General features: G+C 37.7%; 1 protein-coding gene across 1 annotated transcript in view; it reads right to left on the bottom strand.

Moving 5' to 3' along the window:
* The window catches only part of IFT57 (intraflagellar transport 57), a 60,027-nt gene extending 32,875 nt beyond the window's left edge, over positions 1–27,152 (bottom strand). The window contains exons 1-5 of the mRNA XM_065876340.1: positions 26,840–27,152; positions 24,141–24,303; positions 23,190–23,308; positions 19,177–19,267; positions 11,148–11,216 (exon numbers count right to left, since the gene is read on the bottom strand). Of these exons, the coding sequence (XP_065732412.1) occupies positions 11,148–11,216; positions 19,177–19,267; positions 23,190–23,308; positions 24,141–24,303; positions 26,840–27,045 (648 nt within the window). The 5' untranslated portion in view covers positions 27,046–27,152. The remainder of the gene's footprint in view (positions 1–11,147; positions 11,217–19,176; positions 19,268–23,189; positions 23,309–24,140; positions 24,304–26,839) is intronic.
* Positions 27,153–27,899: the final 747 nt, after the last annotated feature.

Below are 27,899 nucleotides of genomic sequence, written 5' to 3'. Positions count from 1 at the left end.
GTGTGGGCTCTTAGTTGCGGCATGCGGGATCTAGTTCCCTGACCGGGGATCAAACCCAGGCCCCCTGCATTGGGAGTATGGAGTCTTAACCACTGGACCACCAGGGAAGTCCCTTACATCTTTTTGATGTCTCATATTGTATGTACTATTCCGTAATACAATGATGCCCTCAGGGCAGAGAAATCTGGATATGACTGATCCCACACTAAATGATCCCAGATAACTAAAGTTGCTCACATTCTGCCTGTAAACTGTTTCTGTAGCTTCCTGTTATCAAGATGCCAGTGATCACCTGTGGCTGTCTCCCTGCTTGCCTGTAGCACCCCTTCCTCCTCCTAGGCTGCTGTGGGTTTAGAAACCTAATAACCAAGCTTGTTAGAACGTAGGCAAAGTCAGAATACAGGGGGAAAAAGTGGGCACTCAGGGACAGGGGGCAGTGAGGTTAGGTCTCCTCATAGAATATTTTTAAATGGAAGTGTTTATACTTATTTTGGTTGCTCAGAGGCCTTTTTTGCATTTTTCCTCATCTGCTGTTTTTTCCAAGATAGGCTATGTGGCCAAAAGGCTAACATAGTATATACGGTCTTACTATGAATTAAACAGGGTTTCTCCTAAGGATATCTAGTGTCCCTGTCTCCTTACAATCTATCAATAAAGCTCGATAGAGGGATAAGTTATTTCAATCAAGAGTGTTCATCAAAATCCAATGATTTTAACAAACTATACTTAAGGCAGAGTTAAAACCTTTCATGTCCGTACAAGCCAATTCTTCTTCATGATTAAAGAAGCACAAATTGTGATTTTGATTCATTATTTTCTTTCCAAATTAGGTTTTACATAATTTAACACTATATTACTATGAAGAAAAAAATGTTTAATACCATAAAAAAAGTATCTTCAGATTTGTTCTGAATAACCAAATTAAACCCCGGCTAATCTATCAAAAGAAATAGATAGATGGTAGCCTCTATCTTTAAATATATGAAGTTCATAAAAGGTTTTCTTAAGTTCAATTTTAAGACTATCAAAAGAAATTTTATTCTAAGTTATAATGTGAACCAAGACTTGAATAAATTATGCTCCAACAAATCAAAAAAGGTAAAAAGAAAGCTCCCCAAATTAACACAAAATAAATTTAATTTTCCAATAGGAAATATGAAATTATTTTTGAACGACAATTTAACCTCCAATATTATTTCTATTTAATACATCAAACTACCTTTGCTACTACTTTAACTACTTTAGCTACATTGGTACACTAAGTGCTAAGATAAAACCATCTCTGACTTTTTATTTTCTCAAAATAAAACCAAAAGAAAGTATCCCTGGAAGTATGTCTGGAGGAACTAATGTAGACATTATACTTGGTGTTGCAGAGTATGCAAAATAAGTCTAACTTTTTATGGCATGAATTTCTAAAAGGCTTCTTTCCTTTGAGATGGCAACCACATAGATATACCAGTGCTCAAATACTATACTTGGTCAATACCAAGAGAAGGGGTCCCCAACCCCCGGGCCGCACACCTGTATTTGTGGCCTGTTAGGAACCAGGCACAACGGCAGGAGGTAAGCGGCCGGTGAGTGAGTGAAGCTTCATCTGTATTTACAGCCACTCCTCATTGCTCGCATTACCACCTGAGCTCCGCCTCCTGTCAGATCATCTGCAGCATTAGATTCTCATAGGAGCGTGAACCCTACCGTGAACTGCGCATGTGAGGGATCTAGGTTGCGCACTCCTTATGAGAATCTAATGCCTGATGATCTGAGGTGGAGCTGAGGCTGTGATGCTAGCGCTGGGGAGCGGCTGCAAATACAGATTATCATTAGCAGAGAGGTTTGACTGCACAGGGACTATAATAAATCAATTGCTTGCAAACTCATATCAAAATCCTACCAGTGAGTGGCAATTGACTTTGTCCGTGCTAGAAGAGGATCAACTGCTTGAGATCGCAAATGATGGTGGCCTTAAAAGTTTGTTTGAGACTTCAAATCTCCATACGTTCTGGATTAAAGTCAAGGCGGAGTATCCTGAGATTGCCACAAAAGCATTGAAAAGCCTGCTTCCGTTTCCAACACCCTATCTTTGTGAAGCAGGGTTTTCTGCAGTGACAGCAGCCAAAACGAGATCACGGAGTAAACTGGACATAATCAACACACCTCGGGTGTCACTGTCTCCCATCACCCCCAGATGGGACCATCCAGTTGCAGGAAAACAAGCTCAGGGCTCCCACTGATTCTGCATTATGGTGAGTTGTATAATTATTTCATTACATATTACCATGTGATAATAATAGAAATAAAGTGCACAATAAATGTAACGCACTTGAATCATCCCGAAGCCATCCCATCCCCGCCCCCGGTCCGTGGAAAAATTGTCTTCCACGAAACCGGTCCCTAGTGCCAAAAAGGCTGGGGACTGCTGTTGTAGAGTGTGAAATAAGTCTAACTTTTTAATGGAACAAATTTCTATATGGTTTCTTTTGAGATTGTAACCACATGGATATATCAGTGCTCAAATACATCTGAAGAACTCGATTCATATACTTACTGAGAGGAACATGAAAATCCAATTAACTGTCAAGAGTAAATATTCCCAGGACTCAGGGAAAAGGGAACTAAGTTGTCTTGAGAATCACCACAGCATGATGTAAATGTTAAGTGGATGAATCAGGAATGCTGTCTTTGGTCAAACCCCCCCTTCATCACTTACTAGCTGTCATTAAACCTCAGGGTTCCCATCTGTAAAATGGGAATAATAATAGTACCCTCTCCTCATTGGAAGGGTTGATATGGTGATTAAATTAAATGATGTATTTGAAAGGCTTTCACAATACTTGGTACATAGTAAGCCCTCAATATATGTTAGCAGCTATAATTATCATTATTATATGCCACGCTTGGTACTAGATACTTTTACATATGGGTTAAGTGCCCAGTAATAACACCATGAATCAAAGGAGACTTATTCCTATTTTTTTCGAATGAGAAAAATGAGGTAGAGAGCAGTTAGGTAATTTTCCCAATGTCACATCATTAGTGAGTGGCAGGGCCCAGGCAATGTTACCCTAGAGCACAAGCTCTGAAACACCTTACTGTACGCCTATCAATCCTTTGTCATATAGGTAACAACTATATCCGCCCAGTTTATTACTTGTTTTTTAACTTTATGGTGTTCCCCACCCCTCCATATATAAGGTTTTAATTTTTATGCGTTCAGATTTATTAGTATTTTTCCTTTATGGTTTTTAGTTTTCTTGCCATGCTTTATCATGCCTATTTCAACCCATGAATACTACACTTGCCACTCATATTCTTGTGCCTCATCATTTTTTAATTTGTTGATCCATGTGAGGTTTATTTGGGTGTAAGATATGAGGGAGGAGTCCATCTTTTTTCTCCAAATGAATAGCCTGTTATTCTATCACCATTTAATTGAATAGTTTTCCTGATTGATTTGCATTGCTTCATATACTAATACAACTGTATATGTGGATTATTTTATGAACTCTGCACTACTTCATTAATCTATTTTTGTGTCAGTATAATTTTTTTCAGACTTACACAAAAAATTACACAAGTAGCACAAAGAATTCCCATATACCTTTCATCCAGATTCATTAAATGTTAGCATCTTACATGATCTCAGGGCAATTATGCATAAAGGGATATAATGTTTATATCCGGGAGCTGAGATTTGAAGAAATTTTTAATTTTTTCTTTGTACTCTTTTGTGCTTTCATTAAAAAAAAACCCAATGAATATACTTCCCTTTTAAAAACAATAAAGTTTTTTCAATAAAAACAAGTAAAAATATATGTTGAATTAACTTCCAAAAACTAGCTGGTACAGGTGGTAAATGCTTCACGAGTTTGAATAAGAGAGAGAAGTGCGTTTTAATGGCGATGGTGAGATTTAAGTTTAACTTTACAAGGAAGTTGGGGATGTAAACAGGCAGAAAAGGCAAGCCAAGGGTTTATATAGCCAGGAGAGCATCATAAGCCAAAATATGAAATATTGAATGAACACAGCTTGTGAAGATCACACGAGAAGAGAGACGAGGGGCTTAAAAAGGTGAATACTGGGGAGCAAAAAATACTGAATATATTGTGAAAGACCTTAGAGGACAGGCTGAGGAATGTGAATTTTGTCCTTCAAGCCAGAGGGGAGGCAAAGTAAAGTTACAAACAAGGTAAAATAACTTAGCCCACCAAACTTTATTTAGTACCTACTATATACCAGGTACTGTGCTACTCCAGGGACAGTGAATAAAATGATAAAAAATCCTCATAAAAGAACATGCTAGTTGTGTTTTATGAAGATTTGTGGGTTGTACATTTGTGGATCATAGGATTAAATGGGGCTGGGTGAGAAGGGAAGGTATCACTAAGAGGGCAGAGTTTGAGCTGAACCTTGAACATTGAAGAGTCAGGTAGAGAGATGATGGGAAGGCATTTTGGGTAAGAGACAAAGGAAAAGAGGATGGGATGAGAGCAGATATACTCCTGAGGTGTTTCAAAACCTACGAGAGGTCCTCTTTAACTTAACCTGGAAAAGTTATTCCAGTGAAAGAAAATAAAGTTGGCTATGTGGACAGTGGTCAAATTGCTAAGGGTTTTGAAAGCCAGACCAAAAATGTATTGCTTTATAATCTGTATAAACTGTCCTGAAGGCAACGAAAAGCCATCAAAAGTTACTGAATTCAGAATGATCTGACTAAAGTCACGTTTTGGTAAGTAAGACTGAGGAGCGAGATGAAAACTATTTTGGAAAAGGGAGGTGGGGAGATGAAGATGAGAGAGATTTCAAAGGCAGCATCCAGAGGTCTTAGTAACTAACTAGATGTCCTGGATGAAAATGAATCATTAGTCAGATATTCAAAGCACTAACACTGTTGGGGGGGATGGGTGGGGGTGGGTGTATTTAAAGGTTGTACGTTTGCAGAGGAGGACTGAAAAAAAGCACACATTCTGGGTATGCATCTAATATACTGAATTACATAATAAATATAGGCTGTTAGTGTTGATTTAGGAAATACAACCTACCCGTTTATAAAAGGACAGCTTTCAAATGATTCCCGGAAAAAAAATCATTGTATTACTTTTCATTAAATTCCCCTTAGTCATTTCCGCAGGGGAGACCCTACGTGACCCCACAGATTGAGTCCAGTGGGACTTCAATAATAATTCATGTGACAGATTATGAAAATAAAGCCATGCTATCAGCAGAGCTTCCTAATTTACAACAAGATGCAACCTTCTTGATAACTTATATGCTACGTAAGCTTCTTATTCAAAAATACTCATGGTGATCTAGAAATTTATTTGTATTGAGGGACTGGGGCTTTTTCTATTCTCCTACAGCACCTAAGAATGTTTGTAACTAATTCCAGTCTCTAGGAGAGGTAAAAAATTATACAAAATAAGAAATGCATCAAATGTATACTCTAGGCCAGCACCATGCTAGGTGTGGTGCACAAGTTCTTTTAATCTTAAAATAACCCTTGGTTGAATTGTGTCCCCATCTTACAGATAAGAAAGCTGAGTTACAGAGAGGATAAATCAGTATGGCCACATGGCTAGTGACACGTGGTCAGGATTTTATCTAAGGCTGCTTTTCCACTGTAGCATTGACCTTGAAGGTATGGACTCAGAGCTAGAAGGGACCTTGAAAAGTCCTTGCTTCCTACTTCTTTCTAGGCTCACAATAACACCACGAATGAAAATAAGGATCTTTCCTATTTCAAGTGTGCGTTCAAAAGCTACACTAAAGATCAAGTAAAAGTGTCTTTTACACCCAGCAAGAACTGCTGTTTGAGCCTCCTCTGAGCAGTGAGGAGTACAGCATTTTTCTCTAACCTACATTTCCTATTCACCTCCAGATGTAAAACTGATGGGGTGGTACGAGCTAGCTACCAGAGAAATAAAAGCATTTACTCAGCAATGTGTTCCATCACACTCGAACATGTGGCGTTTTAATTGTTTCTTCTGTGAAACACCAACGATAGACTTCCCACAGTCAGAGCCCAGATAGGAGAACTCACAACCAAATGTTTCAGGAAAAGAGAAGAAAAAACATTTTCCTCGAGCAGGAATCAGAACCAGGGGCCTCCTATGGGGCACGTTGTGTTGTAGAATGGTATTTTTTTCCTGTATTAAGAAAGGACATTTTGTTGAAGAGTAAAGTGTAAATCATATGTAAAATGAGGAAAATGTAAAGTATTTAAGATATTAATCGAAGTAGATCCATCTTCTCCCCCTTTTGATCACAATATTGCAGGCTTGCCACAATGACATCCTAAACTAAAACTGAAATGATGATTTTTATTCTACGCCCAGATTTTTACTTCCTTACAGCTTCTGCTTTTTAAGATAAAAATTCTCTCATTCTTGGTACAATGAATTTTTTGCTAAGTAATTAGAAACCAATTGTGTTTAAACCTTTTGAGATAGTTGGTTTTACGCTGTATAACTCAGGATTTGGTTTCTAAAACCTCAAATTTAGCATCTCAAGGAAGAATGGTGTCTATGGCATGTTTGAAAAAAAATGTTTTGAAATGAAGTGATGGGCATTTAAAAATAGAATTCAGAGAGCACACAGCTTCCCTCCCATCATTTTTTTTTTTCACTGGGGGAGAAGAATGACACATCTGCATCATGCTGCCGGAACACTACTGCTGTGATTCCACTGAGCTTCAGAATGGAGGGGAGCTACAGAGACCACTCATAATTACAGCATAGTTACCATGAACATCCAGGTACTTTCCAATCAGCATACTCAAGTTTGAAACAGAAATGACCCAGAACACCTGCCGAACACCTTGCCACCAGAGCCTTCCTTCCCTGCTCCCACCCCTCACATCTCTGAACATTCTACCGCACCCCTAACCCTCACAGGCTCTGCCCAACTGTCAGAGCTTTAATTCCACACCAGTGTCCCTCCCACCATGGCCACTCTCAGGGACACTTCTGCTCAATTTCAGATTTCAAGAACATTCAGAAATCAGAGGGACAGAAAGAGTGTAGAACTTTGTGGGCTAGCTTCAAAGACTAATATCCATCCATATTTTTTTCTTTCTAAGAAAAAAGTCAAAATTTCAATAACTAACCTGCAAATCAAACTCTGGAAAAATAAAGCAATCCTTCACTAATTGCAGAAGTTATTATCTTGCAAAGTACAGGCATACCTCAGAGATATTGCAGGTTTGGTTCCAGACCACCTCAATAAAGTAAATACCACAATAAAGAAGCAAGTCATGCAAATTTTTTGGTTTCCCAGTGCATATAAAAGATGTATTTACAATACACTGTAGTCTATTAAGTGTGCAATAGCATTATGTCTAAAAACATAAGGTATGTGCTTTAATTTAAAATATTTTATCACTAAAAATGTTAACCATCATCTGAGCCCTTAGCAAGCTGCAGCAGTAACATTAAAGATCACTGATCACAAATTGCTGTAAAAATATAACAACAATGAAAAACATTTTGAAACATTTGAAAACAATTTGAAACATTTCGAGAATTATCAAAATGTGACACAGAGACACAGTGAGCAAATACTGTTGGAAAAGTGGCACCAGTAGACTTGCTTGATGCAGGGTTGCCACAAACCTTCAATTTGTAAAAAATACAGTATCTGCAAAGCACAATAAAGTGAAGCGCCACAAGATGAGGTATGCCTGTATTATTGGTAAAACCACAATGGGGTAACAGAATTGGAGGAAGAAATCACAGCAAAAATGGCTTTAAAATACTTTTAAACCTCAAAGTAAATAACTATTCTGAAAAACACCTGCTTCCCAACAAACCAGTGCCATCACTATAAGCGTTCGTGATTGATAGGAAGCGCCATTTTCTTAGAACACCGGTTTCAGTGCTCATGAAATACTGCTGCTGCGTTACAGTCTGATTAGGCAGACATCTTAAAGTTTAGTCAATGGGCACACAGCATCTCTTCACAAATTCTTCAAATTAGCGGATACAGGCTTCAATTATGCAGTGGGAGTCAGGAAGCTAGACCTCTAGGGTCTCCCTTCAAGGAAGGACTTGCCCTCAGTTGCGGGCAAGGTGGCCAGCAGCCGGCTTCCGGCTGTCAGCTCCCTCGGGCTCTGTCCCACCTGCAGAGCCACCTTACCTGGGGCCGCACCCTTCCCAGGGCAGACTGCCTCCGGCGACCGGCCCAGCAGGCAACACTTCTCACCCCGGCCTTTCACCATGAACATCTTGCATCCCAAACTGGGTCTCAGTGTCCACTTCCAGAGAACACAATCTGCAACATATGTCTCTTTCATTTACCTTTTCTCGTGCTCCATTTACCAGAAATCTCAGGAAAATGCTCATGTACACCCAGGTTCTTGAGTCACCATGATACTTAAGGGCACACTTTTCAGGGCCTAGACTTGGCTTTATTTAATGAAAGAAAGGAATATAAGTAGATTTCTCCCTGTATTATCCTACACAGTACATAGAAGAGGACCCAATTATTGCTGAGTTCTTTTCTCTATGAAGATTAAACTATACTTTCTCATAAAACTATAAATATAAAATAGCATTCATTCACGTGTGTATTCATTCAACATTATTCAGTACTGAGCACTTTCTACACACCAGGCACAGGTACAAAAGCAGTTAAAAAAGCTTCTGCTCTAGATGAGTTTGCAACCTACTGGTTGAGATAGACAATAAACAAATCAGATGAACACAATGCCAAAGTCTGTGAAGAACAATAAAATGGGGAGGATTAGAGAATGACTGGAGAAACATCTATTGTTTCAAAACCACAGGTAGAGGGGGACTGTTGTAATCCGCACATTGCTGGGCTGGCAGTCACATATACATTTAGTACCTCAATTTCCTAGATAGTATCCATCATTCTTGCTCTAGTGCAGAATTCATCACATCAACTTTAGTAAAATAATATTTCTTCTGCATTGTGAGCCCACATGCTGCATGAAACACAAAATCTTAAATCTGTGTTACTAACCTATAGCGCAATTCTGTCTTGGGGAAAGAGCAGCCTGAGCCATCGCAAGCTGTAGTCAGATACAGCTGTCTCAGGCAGATGGCTTTAGTGGGCAACATCATAAACTTGCCAGATTTTTTAAAATATGAAAGGGTTTTCTGCCTCATTAGTACTTCATGGCTGACCATCCACAAACACCTGGTGTTCAGACTTCTTCCTCTTGTGAAAATGAAACCATACATAGTCTTAGTTCAAAAAGGTATATGTTATATAATCATTGTCCAAAGGATCTAATACCTAGATAATTATAAAGTCATAGGTAGGGGGAAAACCCATCCTTACACAGCTTAATTGAAGTGAAAAATTGAAATCAGGACCAATAGGGACTTAGAGTAATGGTAAAGGCAAGTTAAATCACTTTGCTCCTTCCTAATACTCAAACTACTTAGCCCAGAGGGAATTACAGGTGGCCTTTACCGGCCTCTATTTATACCATCAACATAAGAATGAAGAGTACAAATATCAGCTTCTTTCTAAGAATAACGGTGTATGCATCGCTACTTATGCTTTTTTCTTCATACTTTAGAACTCTGTCATCACATCTTCAACACATACAGGAACACCAAGCACCATAGTGTCCTTGCTTAAGATAGGAATCTACCCTGTTGAACTCTTGTTTTAAGGTAAAGGAGAAAAAGCAATAGAATTGGGAGTTTGGAGAAACTGAGTTCAAATTAAGCCACTCTAATTTATTAGCTTTTTAAAAGATCAAACTGTCCCAAGGTGATAAATTTCAGTTTTTGTATCTGTAAAATGAAAATAACATCTTCTCAAATGCCTTACAAGGTCACTAAAAAACATGTTTTAAAGTACTTTGAAAATTACAAAGTGATGTGCAAATGTATTGTTACAACTGGAGTTTATCTGTTTGGATTTAAATGTTAACACATCATTCTGAAATAATTTTCAATTGAGCAACAAAAAATACATTCTTTCATTTAAGAAGCATTTATTCAGAATCTTCTGTGTTATACTATGGAGAATATAAAAAATGATAGTTATCCGTGTTAGCAAGGAGCTTGTACAAGTCAGATTTGAGAGAAGGAATGTGGGGGGAAGGTGTGGTTTTGGTTTTTGCCAACACCTTTTAAGTACTTTCTATGTGCCAGACATCGTTATAAATGCTTTAGATGTAGTAACTCTTTTAATCTTTAAAAACTCTACATAAAAGCTAATATTTTTATCCTTATTTTACAGATGAGGAAGATAAGGCACAAGAAGGTTGGAAACCTGCCAAAGGTCAGACAGCTGGTTAAGTACTGAAAGTCTCAAAGTCAACTCACACACTCAGTAAAATTAGCCACAACGTTATGTTATATTACATCTCAAATTGGGCAGAAAACGCACACATATCATTAATAATACTGACTAATGCTGACTAACAATACTAAGGCAGTGAATGATAAGTGAAGAGATCAGTGTGGGGTGAGGTGGCCAAGGAAGTCTTCATGACAGGAACCCAAAACTAGATCTAAACTTGTTGGTAGAATTGAGATAAGAATAATTAAATAAAGAACAAATAAGATTGTGTTTCATACGTACTTTTTTGAGCATGCAAAAAGTATCACTTTATTGAAATATAACATACATATAGGAAAACAGAAAAATCCCAAATGTACTTTTGAAATATCTCATTGAGTGGGTTCTCTTTTATAGGCTGGATTTATTTCCTAATTAAAACAGAGCAAAAACTGACTTGAAGCAACATATGACTACCTATCCATATACCAGTCTTAATATAAACCATTTTATTTCAACGAATTACCATTTGAGTATTTCCTATAATCAAGACCATTCAATACTGCCCATTTTAATGGAAAATAACTTGAACTATATATGTTTTTCCATAATAAAAAAATAACATAAGGCAAATCAATTATTTCCAGTTTACATGAGAAGCCCTGAGTTGATATTCCATGGTATGGACAGAAGGCTTTCCCACTTGCCCCTCTGATTTGTATATTTGCTATAATTATAATATTGTATATATAGAAAAACAGCTTCGAGAGCTACTTTTCAAATGACACACAAAGCAATGGCCAAGAATGATTTCTACTTGTTTCAATTTCTAGCAGAATATGTGTACTGACTGCTTGTTGGTCCTGTGTGTATCCCATGTAACTTACCAAGCGATAGGTCTGGGCCTTCAAAACGCTGAGATCAATAAAGTTTTCTTCATTGTCTGTCTCCTCTTCCTTAGAAAAATAAAAGAGTTTAAAAGTTAATAATTATAAAAGTTGTAATTAAAAAAGGTATTTTCAGATTTCACATACTTAATATGCTAAGCTCTATAGAAAGACTAACGCAGGAAAGGGCATTTAAAAGCCTAGTAGTGTGCATAAAGTAGGGCATAATGTTATCTGTTTTTTGATGATGCCATTTAAAAATAGGACCTCTTTTAGAGTCACTGAAGAAAAGAAAAAAAGAGAGAAAGATGCCACTGCTGTGAACCTGGGGATAAATAAACATAAAAACATAACAAGAAACAGTCCCAAGTGGCATATCTGAAATAAAGAGACACTGGAAGGAGTTAATGGAAATTTTGAGTAACATGACTAAAATGGACAAAAATAAGAGGCTGACAGATTAGAATACTCTCACCTACTCCAGGGACCAATCACATTAATGTATATTTTTGACATCTCATCTTTTATATGCTCGTTTAAAGATATTAAATATTAAATGTATATAAGGATGTAAAATATATACATGTAAGATACTAAACTTGTATCTTAGATATTAACTATCTAAAAGAAAAGTTCAGGTAGATTCCAAGCTGGTCCTGATTCCTAGCCCAACTGATATGGGGAATGGGGTCAGAAGAGACCCTTTGAGAATCAATTCCCTCTCCAATATACAGTAAATACAGAGTCTGAGCAGGCTCTCTAAGCATATACAACAAAACTTTAGTTCCCCTTTCTCTTCAAATGTCTTTGTGGTGACAGGTGACATAGTGGGTGAAACAAATTTAACAAGCATATCCAAAGCTTAAAGACATGGTAATAAAGCAAATGGAACTTGGCCCTGAAGTCTTGTACAGAAAAACAAAAAAAATAAGTGGGTGTTGTTTGGTGGACACTTACACATGTAGAGTTGTACAAAAGCTGCAGTGGCAGATTTCAAAGATAACCCTTATCTTTAAGCACTTAGAAGTATCAAGCTTCTTTTCTGACCACAACACTATGAGATTAGAAACCAATTACAGGAAAAAAACTGTATAAAACACAAACATATGGAGGCTAAAAAATATGTTACTAAATAATCAATGGATCACTGAAGAAATCAATGTAGAAATCAAAAAATACCTAGAGACAAATGACAATGAAAACACGACAATCCAAAACTTATGGGATGCAGCCAAAGCAATTCTAAGAGGAAAGTTTAGAGCAATACAATTCTACCTTAAGAAATAAGAAAAATCTCAAATAACCTCTCATTACATCTAAAGCAACTAGAGAAAGAAGACAAAACAAAACCCAAAGTTAGTAGAAGGAAAGAAATCATAAAGATCAGAGCAGAAATAAATGAAATAGAGACAAAGAAAACAATAGCAAAGATCAATGAAACTAAAAGCTGGTTCTTTGAGAAGGTAAACAAAATTGGTAAACCTTTAGCCAGACTCATCAAGGAAAAGAGGGAGAGGATTCAAATCAACAAAATCAGAAATGAAAAAGGAGAAGTAACAACAGAAATACAAAGGATCATAAGAGACGACTACAAGCAACTATACGCCAATAAAATGGACAACCCAGAAGAAACTGACAAATTCTTAGAAAGCTAAAACCTTCCAAGGCTGAACCAGGAAAAAATATGAACAGACCAATCACAAGTACTGAAATTGAAACTGTGATTAAAAGTCTTCCAACAAACAAAAGTCCAGAACCAGATGGCTTCACAGGCGAATTCTACCAAACATTTAGAGAAAAGTTAACACCTACCTTTCTGAAACTCTTCCAAAAAATTACAGACGGAAGAACACTCCCAAGCTCATTTGACCACCATCACCCTAATACCAAAACCAGACAAAGATACCACAAAAAGAGAAAACTACAGGCCAATATCACTGATGAACATAGACACAAAAATCCCCAACAAAACACTAGCAAACCAAATCCAATAACACATTAAAAGGATCATACACCCTGATCAAGTGGTGTTTATTCCAGGGATGCAAGGATTCTTCAACATATGCAAATCAATCAACATGATACATTACATTAAGAAATTGAAGAATAAAAACCATATGATCATCTCAATAGATGCAGAAAAAGCTTTTGACAAAGTTCAACCCCATTTATGATAAAAACTCTCCACAAAGTGGGCTTAAAGGGAAACTACCTCAACATAATAAAAGCCATATACAACAAACCCACAGTGAACATCATACTCAATGGTGAAAAAAACTGAAAGCATTTCCTCTAAGATCAGGAACAAGACAAGGATGTCCACTCTCGCCACTATTATTCAACGTAGTTTTGAAAGTCCTAGCCATGGCAATCAGAGAAGAAAAAGAAATAAAAGGGATCCAAATTGAAAAAGAAGAAGTAAAACTGTCACTGTTTGTAGATGACATGATACTATACATAGAAAATCCTAAAGATGCTACCAGAAAACTACTAGAGCTCATCAATGAATTGGGTAAAGCTGCAGGATATAAAATTAATACACAAATCTCTTGCATTCCTATACACTAATGGTGAAAGATCAGAAAGAGAGATTAAGGAAACAATCCCATTTACCATTGCATCAAAAAGAATATAATACCTAGGAATAAACCTACCTAAGGAGGCAAAAGACCTGTACTCATAAAACTATAAAACACTGATGAAAGAAATCAAAGATGATACAAACATATGGAGAGATATACCATGTTCTTGGATTGGAAGAATCAGTATTGTGAAAATGACTATACTACCCAAAGCAATCTACAGATTCAACACAGTCCCTTTCAAATTATCAAGGGCATTTTTTACAGAACTAGAACAAAAAAATTTTTACACTTTGTATGGAAACACAAAACACCCCGAAGAGCAAAAGCAATCTTAGAAAGAAAAATAGAGGTGGAGGAATCAGGCTCCATGACTTCAGACAATACTACAAAGCTACAGTTATCAAGACAGTATGGTACTGGCACAAAAAACAGGAATATAGATCAATGGAACAGGATAGAAAGTCTAGAGATAAACCCACACACCTATGGCCACCTAATCTATGACAAAGGAGGCAAGAATATACAGTGGAGAAAAGACAGTCTCTTCAATAAATGGTGCTGGGAAAACTGGACAGCTACATGTAAAAAATGAAATTAGAACACTTCTTAACACCATACACAAAAGTAAACTCAAAATGGATTACAAACCTAAATGTAAGGCTGGATACTGTAAAACTCTAAGAGGAAAATATAGGCAGAACACTCTATGACATAAATCACAGCAAGATCTTTTTTGACCTACCTCCTAGAGTAAGAAAATAAAAACAAAAATAAACAAATGGGACCTAATGAAACTTACAAGCTTTTGCACAGCAAAGGAAACCATAAACAAAACGAAAAGACAACCCTCAGAATAGGAGAAAATATTTGCAAATGAAGCAACTGACAAGGGATTAATCTCTAAAATATACAAACAGCTCATGTAGCTCAATATCAAAAAAACAAACAACCCAATCAAAAAATGGGCAGAAGACCTAAATAGACGTTTCTCCAAAGAAGACATACAGATGGCCAACAAACACATGAAAAGATGCTCAACATCACTAATTATTAGAGAAGTGCAAATCAAAACTACAGTGAGGTATTACCTCACACCAGTCAGAATGGACATCATCAAAAAATCTACAAACAATAAATTCTGGAGAGAGTGTGGAGAGAAGGGAACCCTCCTATACTGTTGGCTGGAATGTAAATTGGTACAGCTACTATGGAGAACAGTATGGTGGTTCCTTAAAAAGCTAAAACTAGAGCTTCCGTATGACCCAGAATCCCACTCCTAGGCATATATCTGGAGAAAACCTTAATTCGAAAGGGTGCACACACCCCAGTGTCCATTGCAGCATTATTTACAATAGCCAAGACGTGGAAGCAACCTAAATGTCAGTCATCAGACGAATGGATAAAGAATATGTGGTACACATATACAATGGAACATTACTCAGCCATAAAAAGGAACAAAATTGGGTCATTTGTAGAGGCATGGATGGACCTAGAGAGTGGCAGACAGAGTGAAGTGAGTCAGAAAGAGAAAAACAAATATCATATAATATTGCTTATATGTGGAATCTAGAAAAATGGTAGAGATGAACTTATTTACAAAGCAGAAATAGAGTCACAGACGTAGAGAACAAACGTATGGTTACCAAGGGGGTTAGGAGGGGTGGGATGAATTGGGAGATTGGGACTGACATATATATACTGCTATATATAAAATGGATAACTAATGAGAACCTACTGTATAGCACAGGGAACTCTACTCAGTGCTCTGTGGTGACCTAAATGGGAAGGAAATCTAAAGAAGAGTGGATATATGTATATGTATAACTGATTCACTTTGCTGTACAGCAAGAAACTAACACAACATTGTAAAGCAACTATACTCCAGTAAAAATTAATAAAAGAAATTTAAAAAAAGAAGTATGTAAGACAGTGGTTCTCAAATTGTGGTTCTTAGACAGGCAGCATCAGCATCAGCATCACCTGGGAGCTTGTGAAAATGTAAGGCTCCATCCCAGAGCTACTCAGAAAGTAGAATCTCTGGGAGTAGGGCCACTAAAATAAGATAGGGGAACTCTGCTAATCTCTGGGGAACTGGAAAGATTTTAGTAAAACATGAAACAATATAAATGCAGATTCCGTACACTCAACTAACGTTCATATTTTTGGGGATGGGGCAGTGGGGCATAGAGGTGTAGACAAAACTGATCTGTTTACATGTTAAATCTTAAGCATACATGCAGAGCCACACCTTTGAGAAACAGCTCAGTCTATCCTGTGTTTGCACTAGTGATGGTCTACTTAGCCAGAGCAAATGATTGAAATGCCAGTGACTTAGTGCCCATGGGAGAAGAGACAAGTTTATAATGTTTTTATAATAACCTAATCAGTACTATTAATATAGGTGATCAATAAATACTTGTTGAATTGTGGTGGCCTGAACACTCATAGGCAAAAAGCTTTAAGAGTAGGTACTAGAAAAAGGATTTAAGTTACTAAATATTATTAAGAAAGCATTCGAAAGGAATTTGAATATAAACAGACTCAAAAATAGTTTTAAAATAAATTAAGAGGATTTTAATCTCAGTAATTTAGAAGGCACTCAACAATTTCCTGTCATTTCTTTGCCTAATATGTATCCTCTTAATTCTTTTATTGCCAATTACTAAGGATATGATTATATACTGTGAGAACATTCTGTGAGAATATTCTTTGAAAATATTCTGTGTCGTGATCCCAATCCTCCCTCCCTTCCTCTCTGCCTCTCTCTCTCCCTCCTCCCCTCTCTCTCCTCACTTTCATTCTTTCCAATGTGTCCTATCTTTATTTGGCCAGTCTAAAACTGAAGGTTTTGAGTTCCTTGTTGATTATAGACTAACTTTACTCTGTCAGAAATGATCTTTACCATCCTTGAGCTACCCCACAAACTGGCAACAAAATGAAGTACTATCCCACCAGTCAAAGGCTTTTTGGCACTGATCCAGCTCTCCTTAGCAAGAGGAATGGGAGAGGTAAGAGAGGGTTCCTTAGGATAATATAATGACAATAAGGAAGAAAGGAAATAAAAAAATTCAACAGACATGACAGCCTCAGAGGCAACCCCCTGAGGAAGGCCTTCAGCTTGATCTTATGACAGCAGAAGGTCTCTACTTCACAGTTGGCAAGAAATGTGTGAAGAGGCTGCTTTCTAGTTTGTTTCTCTAATTTACACAAACAATAATGCTGCTTTGAACTTTAAATGGTTCTCAGAAAAAAAAAAAAGCTATAATTTCTAAAAGTTACAAGCAATATGCTGACAGGTGATTTTTGGTCAAATATTTAATGAACACTTACTAATGCACCAGGCACTGCATAATAAACTGGAGATACAAAAAATGTGCAAAATTGGTTTCTGCCCTCATAGAGTTTTCCTTCTGATTAGTAGGTTTTCTTCCTTTTTTCCCCCTGACTAGCAGTTTTGAGTTATAGGTCTTTGAAGCTAAATTTTTTTTTTTTTTTCCGGTACGCGGGCCTCTCACTGTTGTGGCCTCTCCCGTTGCGGAGCACAGGGTCCGGATGTGCAGGCTCAGCAGCCATGGCTCACGGGCCCAGCCGCTCCGCGGCATGTGGGATCTTCCCAGACCGGGGCACGAACCCGTGTCCCCTGCATCGGCAGGCGGACTCTCAACCACTGCGCCACCAGGGAAGCCCTGAAGCTAAATATTGATGCACTAGGACCAGGTATCTGTAGATAAGCTATTAACTAATAACTAATAAACAGTAACTAAGAAGACAAGATGAGGAAGATACCCAAGTAAAATAAGTGAGATGAACAACTGGGACTATGTGAGGACTTAAAATTTTCTGAGCCTGAATGGAAAGATCTATTACACAAAGTATAAAGTCTAAACTTAAAACACCCAAAATGATCTGGACCTGGTCTATCTTCCCAGTTAATCTTAAGCCACCCTCCCGCTCACTTAGGAGATACGGCCACTGTGGTTTTCTCTCAGTTCCTTGGTCATGCTAAGCTCCTTCCTGCCTCAGAGTTTTTGTACATCCAGCATCATCAGGTTCTTGCCCAGTGCCTGCTACATAACAGATGCTCAATGAACACATGAATGACTACATTTTTACCTTAACTTTAAAAATTTATCACATTAAGAAAGATACCTTTTAAATTGATTTGTTTTATAGTGGTCTTTTTCCTTCTATAAATAGCAGTCATCTTTTTAATACATATGGTTTAAAATATTTCTACTGCTAATAAAATACATGTTAAAAACTTTGAAGATATAAAGATGTATAGAAAAGAAAATAATCATCCATAATCCCTCTACCCATATATAACTAATGTTAATATATTAATTTTTTTTCTGCATATTTTATATAGTTGAGTTTATGCATATAGTATAAGTTGTCATCCTCATGTCACTAACATTTCTTTTTTTTTTTTTGTGGTACACGGGCCTCTCACTATTGTGGCCTCTTCTGTTGCGGAGCACAGGCTCCGGATGCGCAGGCTCAGTGGCCATGGCTCACGGGCCTAGTCGCTCCACAGCATGTGGGATCTTCCCGGACCAGGGCATGAACCCGTGTCCCCTGCATCGGCAGGTGGACTCTCAACCACTGCGTCACCAGGGAAGCCCTTCTCTGTAAACAATTTTTAATGGCTATATGATATTCTACTATCTGATATAGTCTAATTTATTTAATGGTTATTTTCGTCATTCACTATAAAATAATGCAGTGATTAATATCTTTGCAGCATACAGTACCTTAATAAATTACTTTAAGCTGAAATACAGAATATACTTTCTGTGGATTCAAAAAAATCACCTGAAAAATTTAATTGGTTTATGACAGTAAAATACACTACAAAGTCTTTTTCCCTGCCATTTTAATTTCAAATCATATGTACACTTCCTAAAACACCAGGGTCAATCCATATCTGGTTCTGAAGAAAAGCTCTTTTTCTCCACCATTTTCCTAGTCTAGTCTGTTGTAGAGACGTGAACATTTAATTTCACACTATAGATAGAATGTTAAGTATGCGGATAGGCCCAGATGCTGCCAAACAATTTAAATAATGTTGGTATGTATAAGTATTTTTTAAGTTCCTGCAGGGTGGTCTTCATCCTAATTTTAGAAGCATAAAGGAGTTCCTGAGAAATGAATGGTGTTCTTATGAAGCGGAATGCATTAATCCTAAATTCTATTGCTCTCCTCTAAATTCTTTATTATTTATGGCCTATTTAAGATCATGAATGGTTGTTAATAAAATGTTAACCCATATAACTAGCGGTCTACTACTTCCTGTCTACATTTGAAGAACCCCTGCTAAAATTCAGACCTCAATCATTACAGAACATGAGTATTAACTTAACTAAAGGTCTAAACAACTGATACTGATTAAGGGAAATGAATCCAATGGTGAAAATGAACAAAAAGTTCCGCAACACACATACCACAAATTCTTCATCCACTTTATTTAATGTTAATTCTGCATCATCTTCTGCAACAGTTTCTTCTTCTAATTCTTCCACTGGGTATGTTGGTCTAAAATAATAAAGCTTAACATGAGATGAGAGTAAAAACCAAAACATTTCAGCAGAGCAAAAAGGCATAATGTGAATATTAAGGATCCCCCCGCTACACCAGTTCTGGTCCTTTTTCACCTGCCCCCTTTTCCAGAATCACTGATAAATGTTTCACGTATCCTTCCTGAAACCTTCTATGTAAAGAAGCAAAAATGTTTACCTCCAAATTTGAAGAATCAAGTACATAAATGGGATGATACCACACATACTGTTAGCCAACCTACTTTCTTCACTTACTAATATACCACACTTAAGTACATATACAGTTGACTCCTGAACAACATGGGTTTGAATTGCGTGGGTCTATTTACACAGAGATTTTTTTCAATAGTAAATACTACACTGCTACACGTTTTGTGGTAGATTGAATCTGCAGATGCAGAACTGCGGATTTGGAGGGATGACTTATAAGGAAGGCCTACTACAAGTTATATACGGATTTTCCACAGCCTTAAGCTCTGCATCGTTCAAAGGTCAAGTGTACAACTTCCCCTCACCGCCCCCAACATACCTGCAGTGTATGCCACTGAACCATAAGTCATATGACTAGCAATCTCTGGCTGAAAATTGACGTTGTTTCTAGCTTCTTTACTAGACAATACTGAAAAGATCATCCTTATACATTTATCATTTATGTATATCATTTAAAATAAATTTGTACAAGTATAAGGGCTGGGTCGACAACTTTGTACATTTTATTGTTTTGCTCGATATTGCTAAAACCAGCTTCCAAAATGTTACCCTAATTTACACTCGCACAACAGGGACTCTGTTTCCATACATTCGCCAATATGGTAAACATCTGCCAATATGGTAAACAAACTTTAATCCTTTCCAATCATCTAAGTGAAAAAACCTCACTCTTGTTTTAACTGCATTTCTTTCACATGAGAGCGGTTGAATACCTCTTCATATTTCAATTGGTTATGTGTTTTTCAGTGAAATGCATATTTATGCCCCCTGCCCTTGTGTATGTATATTAAGAAAATTAATGCTTTGCCTAACTGTGTTAAGAATATTTTTCCTATTTATTTCTTATACTCTTAGCTATTCAGGACTGTTACAATTCTTATTACATAGACTTAGCAACATTTTCTTGCATGGGTCCTAGCTTTAACATCATATACATAAGGCTTTTCCATCACATGACACATTCCACAACCCTTTGGTCTTTCAGCACTCCTATAGTTTCATTTTTCACATTTACGTCTTTGATCAATCTGAAATTTATTAAAAAAATTTTAATGTATCTATTTATTCATTTATTTTTGGCTGCATTGGGTCTTCGTTGTTGCGTGCAGGCTTTCTCTAGTTGTGGTGAGCAGGGGTACTCTTTGTTGCAGTGCGCAGACTTCTCATTGCAGTGGTTTCTCTTGCAGTAGTTTCTCTTGCAGTGGTTTCTAGAGCACAGGCTCTAGGCGTGTGGGCTTCAGTAGTTGTGGCTTGCGGGCTGTAGAGTGCAGGCTCAGTAGTTGTGGCACACGGGCTTAGTTGTTCCGTGGCATGTGGGATCTTCCTGGACCAGGGCTCAAACCTGTGTCCCCTGCACTGGCAGGTAGATTCTTAACCACTGTGCCACCAGGGAAGTCCTGAAATTTATTTTGATAGAGGTAATAAGAAGGACTCCAGCTTTGTTCTTATTTCCAAAATCTAAACAGTGGTCCTAACACTAAGTATTGAGCACTCTTTTCTCCATCAAGATTAATGACACACATTTCCCATACTGAAAATACTCAAAAGTATTTGGGGACTTCCCTGGTGGTCCAGTGCTAAAGAATCTGCCTTCCAATGCAGGGGATGGGGGTTCTATCCCTGGTCAGGGAACTAAGATCCTAAATGCCACAGGGCAACTAAGCCCACGTGCCACCACTGCTGAGCTCGCGTGCCTTAACTAGAGCCCGTGGGCCGGAAACTACAGAGCTCACGCGCTCTGGACCCTGTGTGCCACAACTACAGAGCCCACACGCCCTGGAATCTGTGCGCGACAACTAGTGAAGAGAAAAAACCCGCACACCACAACTAAAGAGAAGCCTGCATGCCACAAAGAAAGATCCTGCATGCCTCAATGAAGATCCCGTGTGCCGCAACTAAGACCCAATGAAGCAAAAATAAATAAAATTAAAAAAAAAAATAAATCTTTTAAAAAAAAGTCTTTGCATTTATTTCTGGAAAGTTATTTTAAAAATCCATACCTCAGGTTAACAAAATACAAAAATCGACATTTAATATTAAGGAAGTAAAGTACTACAAACCAAATCAATCTTCTTAAAGAATAATTTCCTTTTTTTTTTTTTAACTAGTTAGAACTAGATAATATCTTAAAGGCAATGCTTTCCTAGGATTTCTACGTTTTCTAGGGTTTGTTTTAGCATATTTAGATATATAAAATAAGCATCTATAAACACGTAACTTCTACGTCACTTACATATCACATAGTTGATATATTCTCTAATCCCTATTTTCAATGTTTCCCCCTGCTTTCCCCCATGTATATATGGTCCCTATAAATTATACAAATCACAATCCGTGGCCAAGAATAAGATATGCTAAGAAACAAAGGAAGTACCAAATTATCTATTTAATTTGGTACTTCCTTTGTTTCTTAGCATATCTTATTCTTGGTCACACATTGTGATTTGTATAATTTATAGGAACCATATATACATGGGGGGAAAGATACCAATTGGTTATCTTAGTGGTTAAGATACCAATAATTTCTGGTGAATTTAGAATTCATTAGGCAATATATTTAATAATTTTTAAAAAATGCCAAATGCAGGATATCTCATAACATTTCATGGAATCTAATAAAGAAGTAATGTAGATTATGTACTCATTCTTCACACTGCACTAAGTGGTACTGTTTGGGTTGGAGCGTATGAAATTACCATTTTTTTAGTTCAAAAATAGATGAATATCAGTAATTTCATATGGTTCAACCTGATGATAACCTAAGCCAAGTACGTTTTTAAAAGTATTCATTAATAGAGAGTAGATAACTTTCCAGAGAGAATGTAACTGAATATACATTAAAATATACAAACAATATATACACCTTTCCAAGAAGGTAGTTCTAATCCAAATTCACTGCTTGCTCATGTTTTTACCTGAAAAATGCCTTCCACAGTCTCTAACCTATCAATAATCCCAATCTCCAAAGGACCAAATTTATATATTTTCTAATTATAACCTATACAAATTGATAGTTTCTTAATATTTTATTCCCTTATCCATGTGGTCAACATTTATTGAGCATCTATGATATATCAAATGCTATGTTAACTGCCATAGAGTACATACAAAGATTTCATAATTTCTAGCAAGAAAGCCAGACTTGTAAACAAATGACTTTAATACCATGGTATAGATACAACAATAGAAATATAAACAAATCACAGGTCGGAGAAAGAAGCAATGAACGATATCTAACAGAGTGTCAGGTGGCTTCTTCAGTATTATTCTTGCCCAGTCACTATAAACAAAGGAGAAAATCCCACTTAAAATACTATATTAATTTCCATTTTTTCCCTTAAATCTGTAGCTATCATTTACCCCCATGTATATACTATCTTTGGTTGTATAAATAAATATATGCAAAGAAACTTTTAAAAAATTTCCTAAATTGACCAGGATATACAGTTACAGTTAAATCCTTAATAATTATATATCTCAACTGGGAAGGGGCACAATATCAAAACTGGTTTTGAAGATACCAGATATTCCAATTTTGTCTATACTAAGTTTTCTAATTAAGTGTGGCATTTTCAGTTTAGAACAGTCAAGAAGAAATACTTCCTATCAGTTCAACTAAATAGCTCTGAACCCTTAGAACAAAAAGCTCCGCACATAAAATTACTTTTGCCAGGTGGGGTAATTTTTACCTTTTCCAAGTGAAACCAGTATATTTTAATGCTTCTTCGGCTAAACAGTCAAGAACATAGCATACATGTGCTCCATAACCCGATTTTAATTTTGAAGGAGGGAAATCTGCAGTTCTACCCTGAAATACAAAAGATAAACAGGGTATAACTTGTTATTTATATTGCAAATGTCAAAATATTTTAAGCAAAGTACTGCTGAATAAGTGTATCACTTCTCTATTCTTCAAATATGATTTAAAATAACTAATTACATTGCTTCTTAGAAATCCATCTCTTTAGTCTTTTTTTTAATCCATTGGTACAGAAATACTAAAGGAAAATGAATATGTTTTACTGTCAAAAGTATCAAATTAAAAGGCAATAACCTCATGACAGCAGAAAAAATAATCGATCTTGTTAGGGTGAAAATTCAGTATAACCACTAGGTTGGTATCATATCATTAAACAACCATGCGAAGGATGAAGTGATTCACTTGTCAAAAATCAATAACATGTGTGCCAAAAATTCTTACTGCTTGTCCCCAGGAAAAGTCAGAAAAGTACAACTGCTATCATGGTCTATTAAATCAAAGTTCCCTTTCAAAATACAGTGTTCCAGCTTCCTAGTTTTTAGTCATTTTTTAGAAGGAGAACTAAGTATCCATAAATTTATCTCAGAGACATATCAAGATTAAGAAAAATATTATTACTTTCGGCTATAATGTGTACACACTAAACATGTTTAGAAGTGGCATTAATGTTATAATATCAACCATTCTGAGACGATTTTACCTGAAAAATAAATCTAGATATAATTATATGTATACATATATACACATATATATGCATGTGTATATATATAGTTATTCAGAGAATTCTTCTAAAAGGCTAGCATTTATGTGGCTGTATTACCAATATTAAAAATGTCCTAACTTGAGAACATGCAGAAAGAAGAGAGTTGTTTACACTTACGAATGATCGAAGTTCAGATAATATGTTAGAGATTGTTGCATTAGGGTCATCATATTCTTGAGGCTGCTCAAAGGGGCGTCCTGCTTTATTAATCAACCAAGCAGCAAGAGTGAAAAACATGTAGAACTGTTCCCCAGGATTGGTAGGCAGTGCAAAATAGTGTCTGTTTCAAAAGAAGGGGAGAGGGTAGAATATGAAATATTTCAAACAAGTCCATAGTAGCTAAAGGAGCTAAATCCAAAATTGCCAAAGGATTTTTTTTCCAAATGGCTTTAACAACAAAACACATTGATAATTCACTCTTTGAAGTTTCTAGTAAACCACAACACTCACATTAAAGTTTTTAATCAACAGGATAAGGGCAATTACTACTGGACACAAAATATTAGATCAAAGACTTTACATCCAGAAAGTGCAGGTCATGTTAAAAAACCGAGCATGTAGAACTTTGGCCAAAATCATTTATGTGTCAGGAATAATTAATAAGAGAGTACTTCCAGAAAATGGTCATTTGGAATTAAGAGATGCTCAGAGGTTAAAAAAAGACCTTAATGATTATTCACTATGCATTTTTACATTTTTTACAATGTCACTGTTATCTTTGCTTACTGATTCTAACCTATCCTCTACGTTAAACAGTTGTTCTCATCTTGGCTGCATATTGAATCACTTGAGGATCTTGTCAAACTATTGCTACCTTACTAAACATTGCTTCTTCCCTCGCAGATTAAATCAGAACTTCTGGGAGTGAAGCTCCAGTATGGGCATGTTTCGAAAGCTTCCTAGGTGGTTCTAAGGTGCAGCCAGGAGTAAGAACCACTGCGTTTTATCACATCCCCAGTCTAACAAACATTTGTTGACTTTAGGTTAAATCCCCAGCCTACTAAAAATAGCCCTATGAGGGTCAACATGATTTGTGCCTAAACATATCAGGAATAAAACCTGCTAGCAACAGCATTGGTCAGTTTGATCAAAGATCTTATTTTGCTTTTATGTGTAGCCATCACTATTGTGTTTACATTTGGATTTATAGATATTATAACTATTTTTCGTAAGAATCAGCAGTCTACTCCTTCCTGTTTCCAAAACTTTTTCCTGCAGGGTAAGTGTAAATGTTCTGAAAGATAACAGAAAGCTGGGAAGAAGAAAAGGCCATGAAGTCCTTCCAGGTAGGTATCAATGTATGGTCACCCACCACTAACAACCCATCTTTTCCGTATCAGCTGATAACAACTCCAAGACAGAGGATACTGTTAAATAGTGTAGACCTAGGACAGTGGCTCTCAAACTTTAGCAGGCATCAGAATCACCTGGAAAGCTTGTTAAAACAGACTTCTGGGCCCCGGCCCCACCCCTAGGATTTCTGATACACTAGACCAGGGAAAGGGCCTGCGGGACTGCACTTCTAATAAGTTCCCAGGTGATACTGATTCTGCTGGTCTGTTGACTGCACTTTGAGAACCATTAAACTAGGATATTTCCATGCAAATCCATCACTCAAAGTACCCTGCTAACCTGCTGAGGAAATAGTATACAGATTATATCAATAGAACCTTAAGGCCTTTCTTTTAGTTTGAAAATATACTTGGATTAAAAAACCACATTTTTATTAACATAGAAGATGTTGGTTGTTTATATTATCCTATTCATTTAAGTAAAAACTTCCAATCCTACAATTTCTATTATGAATCAAGCAACAATGATTCTTCCTCTAACTTTTCTCCTATTACGGACTGGCTTAGCAATATGGGCAGTTTACATGAAGCCTACATATCTTCTAATGTGAGTTATTGGAAGAGAACAAGAAATGAGATCCAAACTGTCAAGGGAAATTATTTGAGACTAGCTGTAGCCTTTAAGAGAAAGTACTACAAATTCTTGATTTAAAATAAACACAAAAAATTAAGTACTAATGTGAAGGAAAGCTATAAAACTTATTTATGAGGCTATCACTAAGCTACACTGACTGGAAGAGAAAGTGCTGGCTGTCCACTACTCTCAGTAACTAATGCCAGTGGCTTGAGGATGATGGACTTATTCCCCACCAGAACAGGGCAGGCCTTTGGGTTCTATGAGAGAGAGACAATTCCAATAATTGTCATTTCATTTGTCTTTTTCACTTCTCAGTTTCCGAGAATACCGTTACTGCAAAGGCAGAAGTCTTTTAAACCATAGCAATTAGTGAACAAGTTTACTAACTGCATACAAAGTGCTCAGCAAGGTCTAGGTACCCACAGTTACAAGTTGTAGGGACAGGCTCTCAAAGAGGAAAACAAAAACTAGAGATAGATCTAAACTGATAATGGCATTCATCTTTCGGGATGAGATTATGAGTGACTGCAGTACTATTCTTACACATTTTCTTGTGTTTTCTGAGTTTTCTATGAGGTTGTTTTATTACGTTTATAATCCGAAAAAAAAATTGTGTTTTATGGAGCCGCGTGTGTGCTCTAGGCAAGCTGTCTTCCAATCCTATCTGTAGTTCCAAAACTTTACTCTCCCTACGAAAATACGAAGTCTAAGCTCCGTGAGTAGTCCGGCCCTCCGTCGCCAAGTTTGGGGTGAAGTGCCCTTTCCTGCGTAGGAAGACAGAGGCAAGTGTTCGCTAACCCGCGCTTGGCGTTCCCCCGAAGGCCGGAGGAAGGCATCTCCCCAGAGCCCAGCCCGTATCCAGGCGCTCGGGGGACAAGGGCACCCACCTGGACGGGGGCTTCAGGTTGTTTTTCCGGAGGAGATCCTCCTCATAGCGGAGCAACTTCAGCTTCTCCACCAGGTCCTCCATCACCACGAACATGTGGTAGGCCGCGCCGGGGCCCCGTTCCACGACCACCTCCCCTGCCCCTTCGCCGCGGGACCGAGAAACCCCATCCTCCAAACCCGACGGCGTGACCACTGCCGCTGCCATCGCGGAACAGACAGAAAGAGTCCAGCGTCAGCTCCGGCCCACAGACCTCCGCGGCCTGAGCTGGCTCAGCCAGGACCTCCGCGGCCGGTTACCAGGCGACCGCCGGGCAACCCATCACCAGGGAAACTAGACTCCGCCTCCTTCCCACCTAGTCTCTTCTAAATTCCCTCCAACCAGGGAGGGCTCCCTGGATGACGTCACGTGTGGCCCCCGCCCCTTCCCCGCCTCTAGGGAGACGGTGGCTGTGAGACAGCCCCGCCCCGTGGGGGCGTGGCGTTCTCCTACTCACGTTAGGCCACGCTTCCTCCCGCTGAAATTTAAACACCGAGGAGGGTCTGCGGGCGTTTCCGCTGTGCTCTCTTGGTGGTCCTTGGCAGTCTTTAGGGGGCTTGGGCCGTTGGTTGCCAAGGGCCCCTGAGTCGGAGTGTGAGTCAGCTGGTAGCAGTTAAAAAGAGTAAAGGAAGACGTGCTGCAGTATTGAAGGCTACGCTAACCTGCTGGTATCTTTTTTACTTTCCTTTTCAAAACTGAAAGTTTTTCACAGTTGTAAAGATAGTCGATATCATAGGTTTCCCCTTACCTGAGGAGCTTTCCAACGAGAGTTTTCATCAATCTTTCTCTCATTCGGGAATGCTGTGTTTAACAATATATTGTAAGATTTGAAGTATTATAATTCTCCGCTGTTACTCCAGGGCTGGGAAAAGTTGTTGGTTGGGAGGGGGTGGGGAAGAAGAAAGGCTGAGGATAAGCCGAAAGGAGGCATGAGGAACGATTTGTTCTACCTCAGAAATAAGAACTCTAAACTCACATCCTGCTGCTTAATCTGTTGCAAGCCCATTACACGTAGTGTAAAG

Source organism: Phocoena phocoena, chromosome 4, assembly GCF_963924675.1.
Source record: "Phocoena phocoena chromosome 4, mPhoPho1.1, whole genome shotgun sequence".
In the NCBI taxonomy this organism is placed as follows: domain Eukaryota; kingdom Metazoa; phylum Chordata; class Mammalia; order Artiodactyla; family Phocoenidae; genus Phocoena; species Phocoena phocoena.
This window is presented reverse-complemented; position numbering and strand designations above follow the sequence as displayed.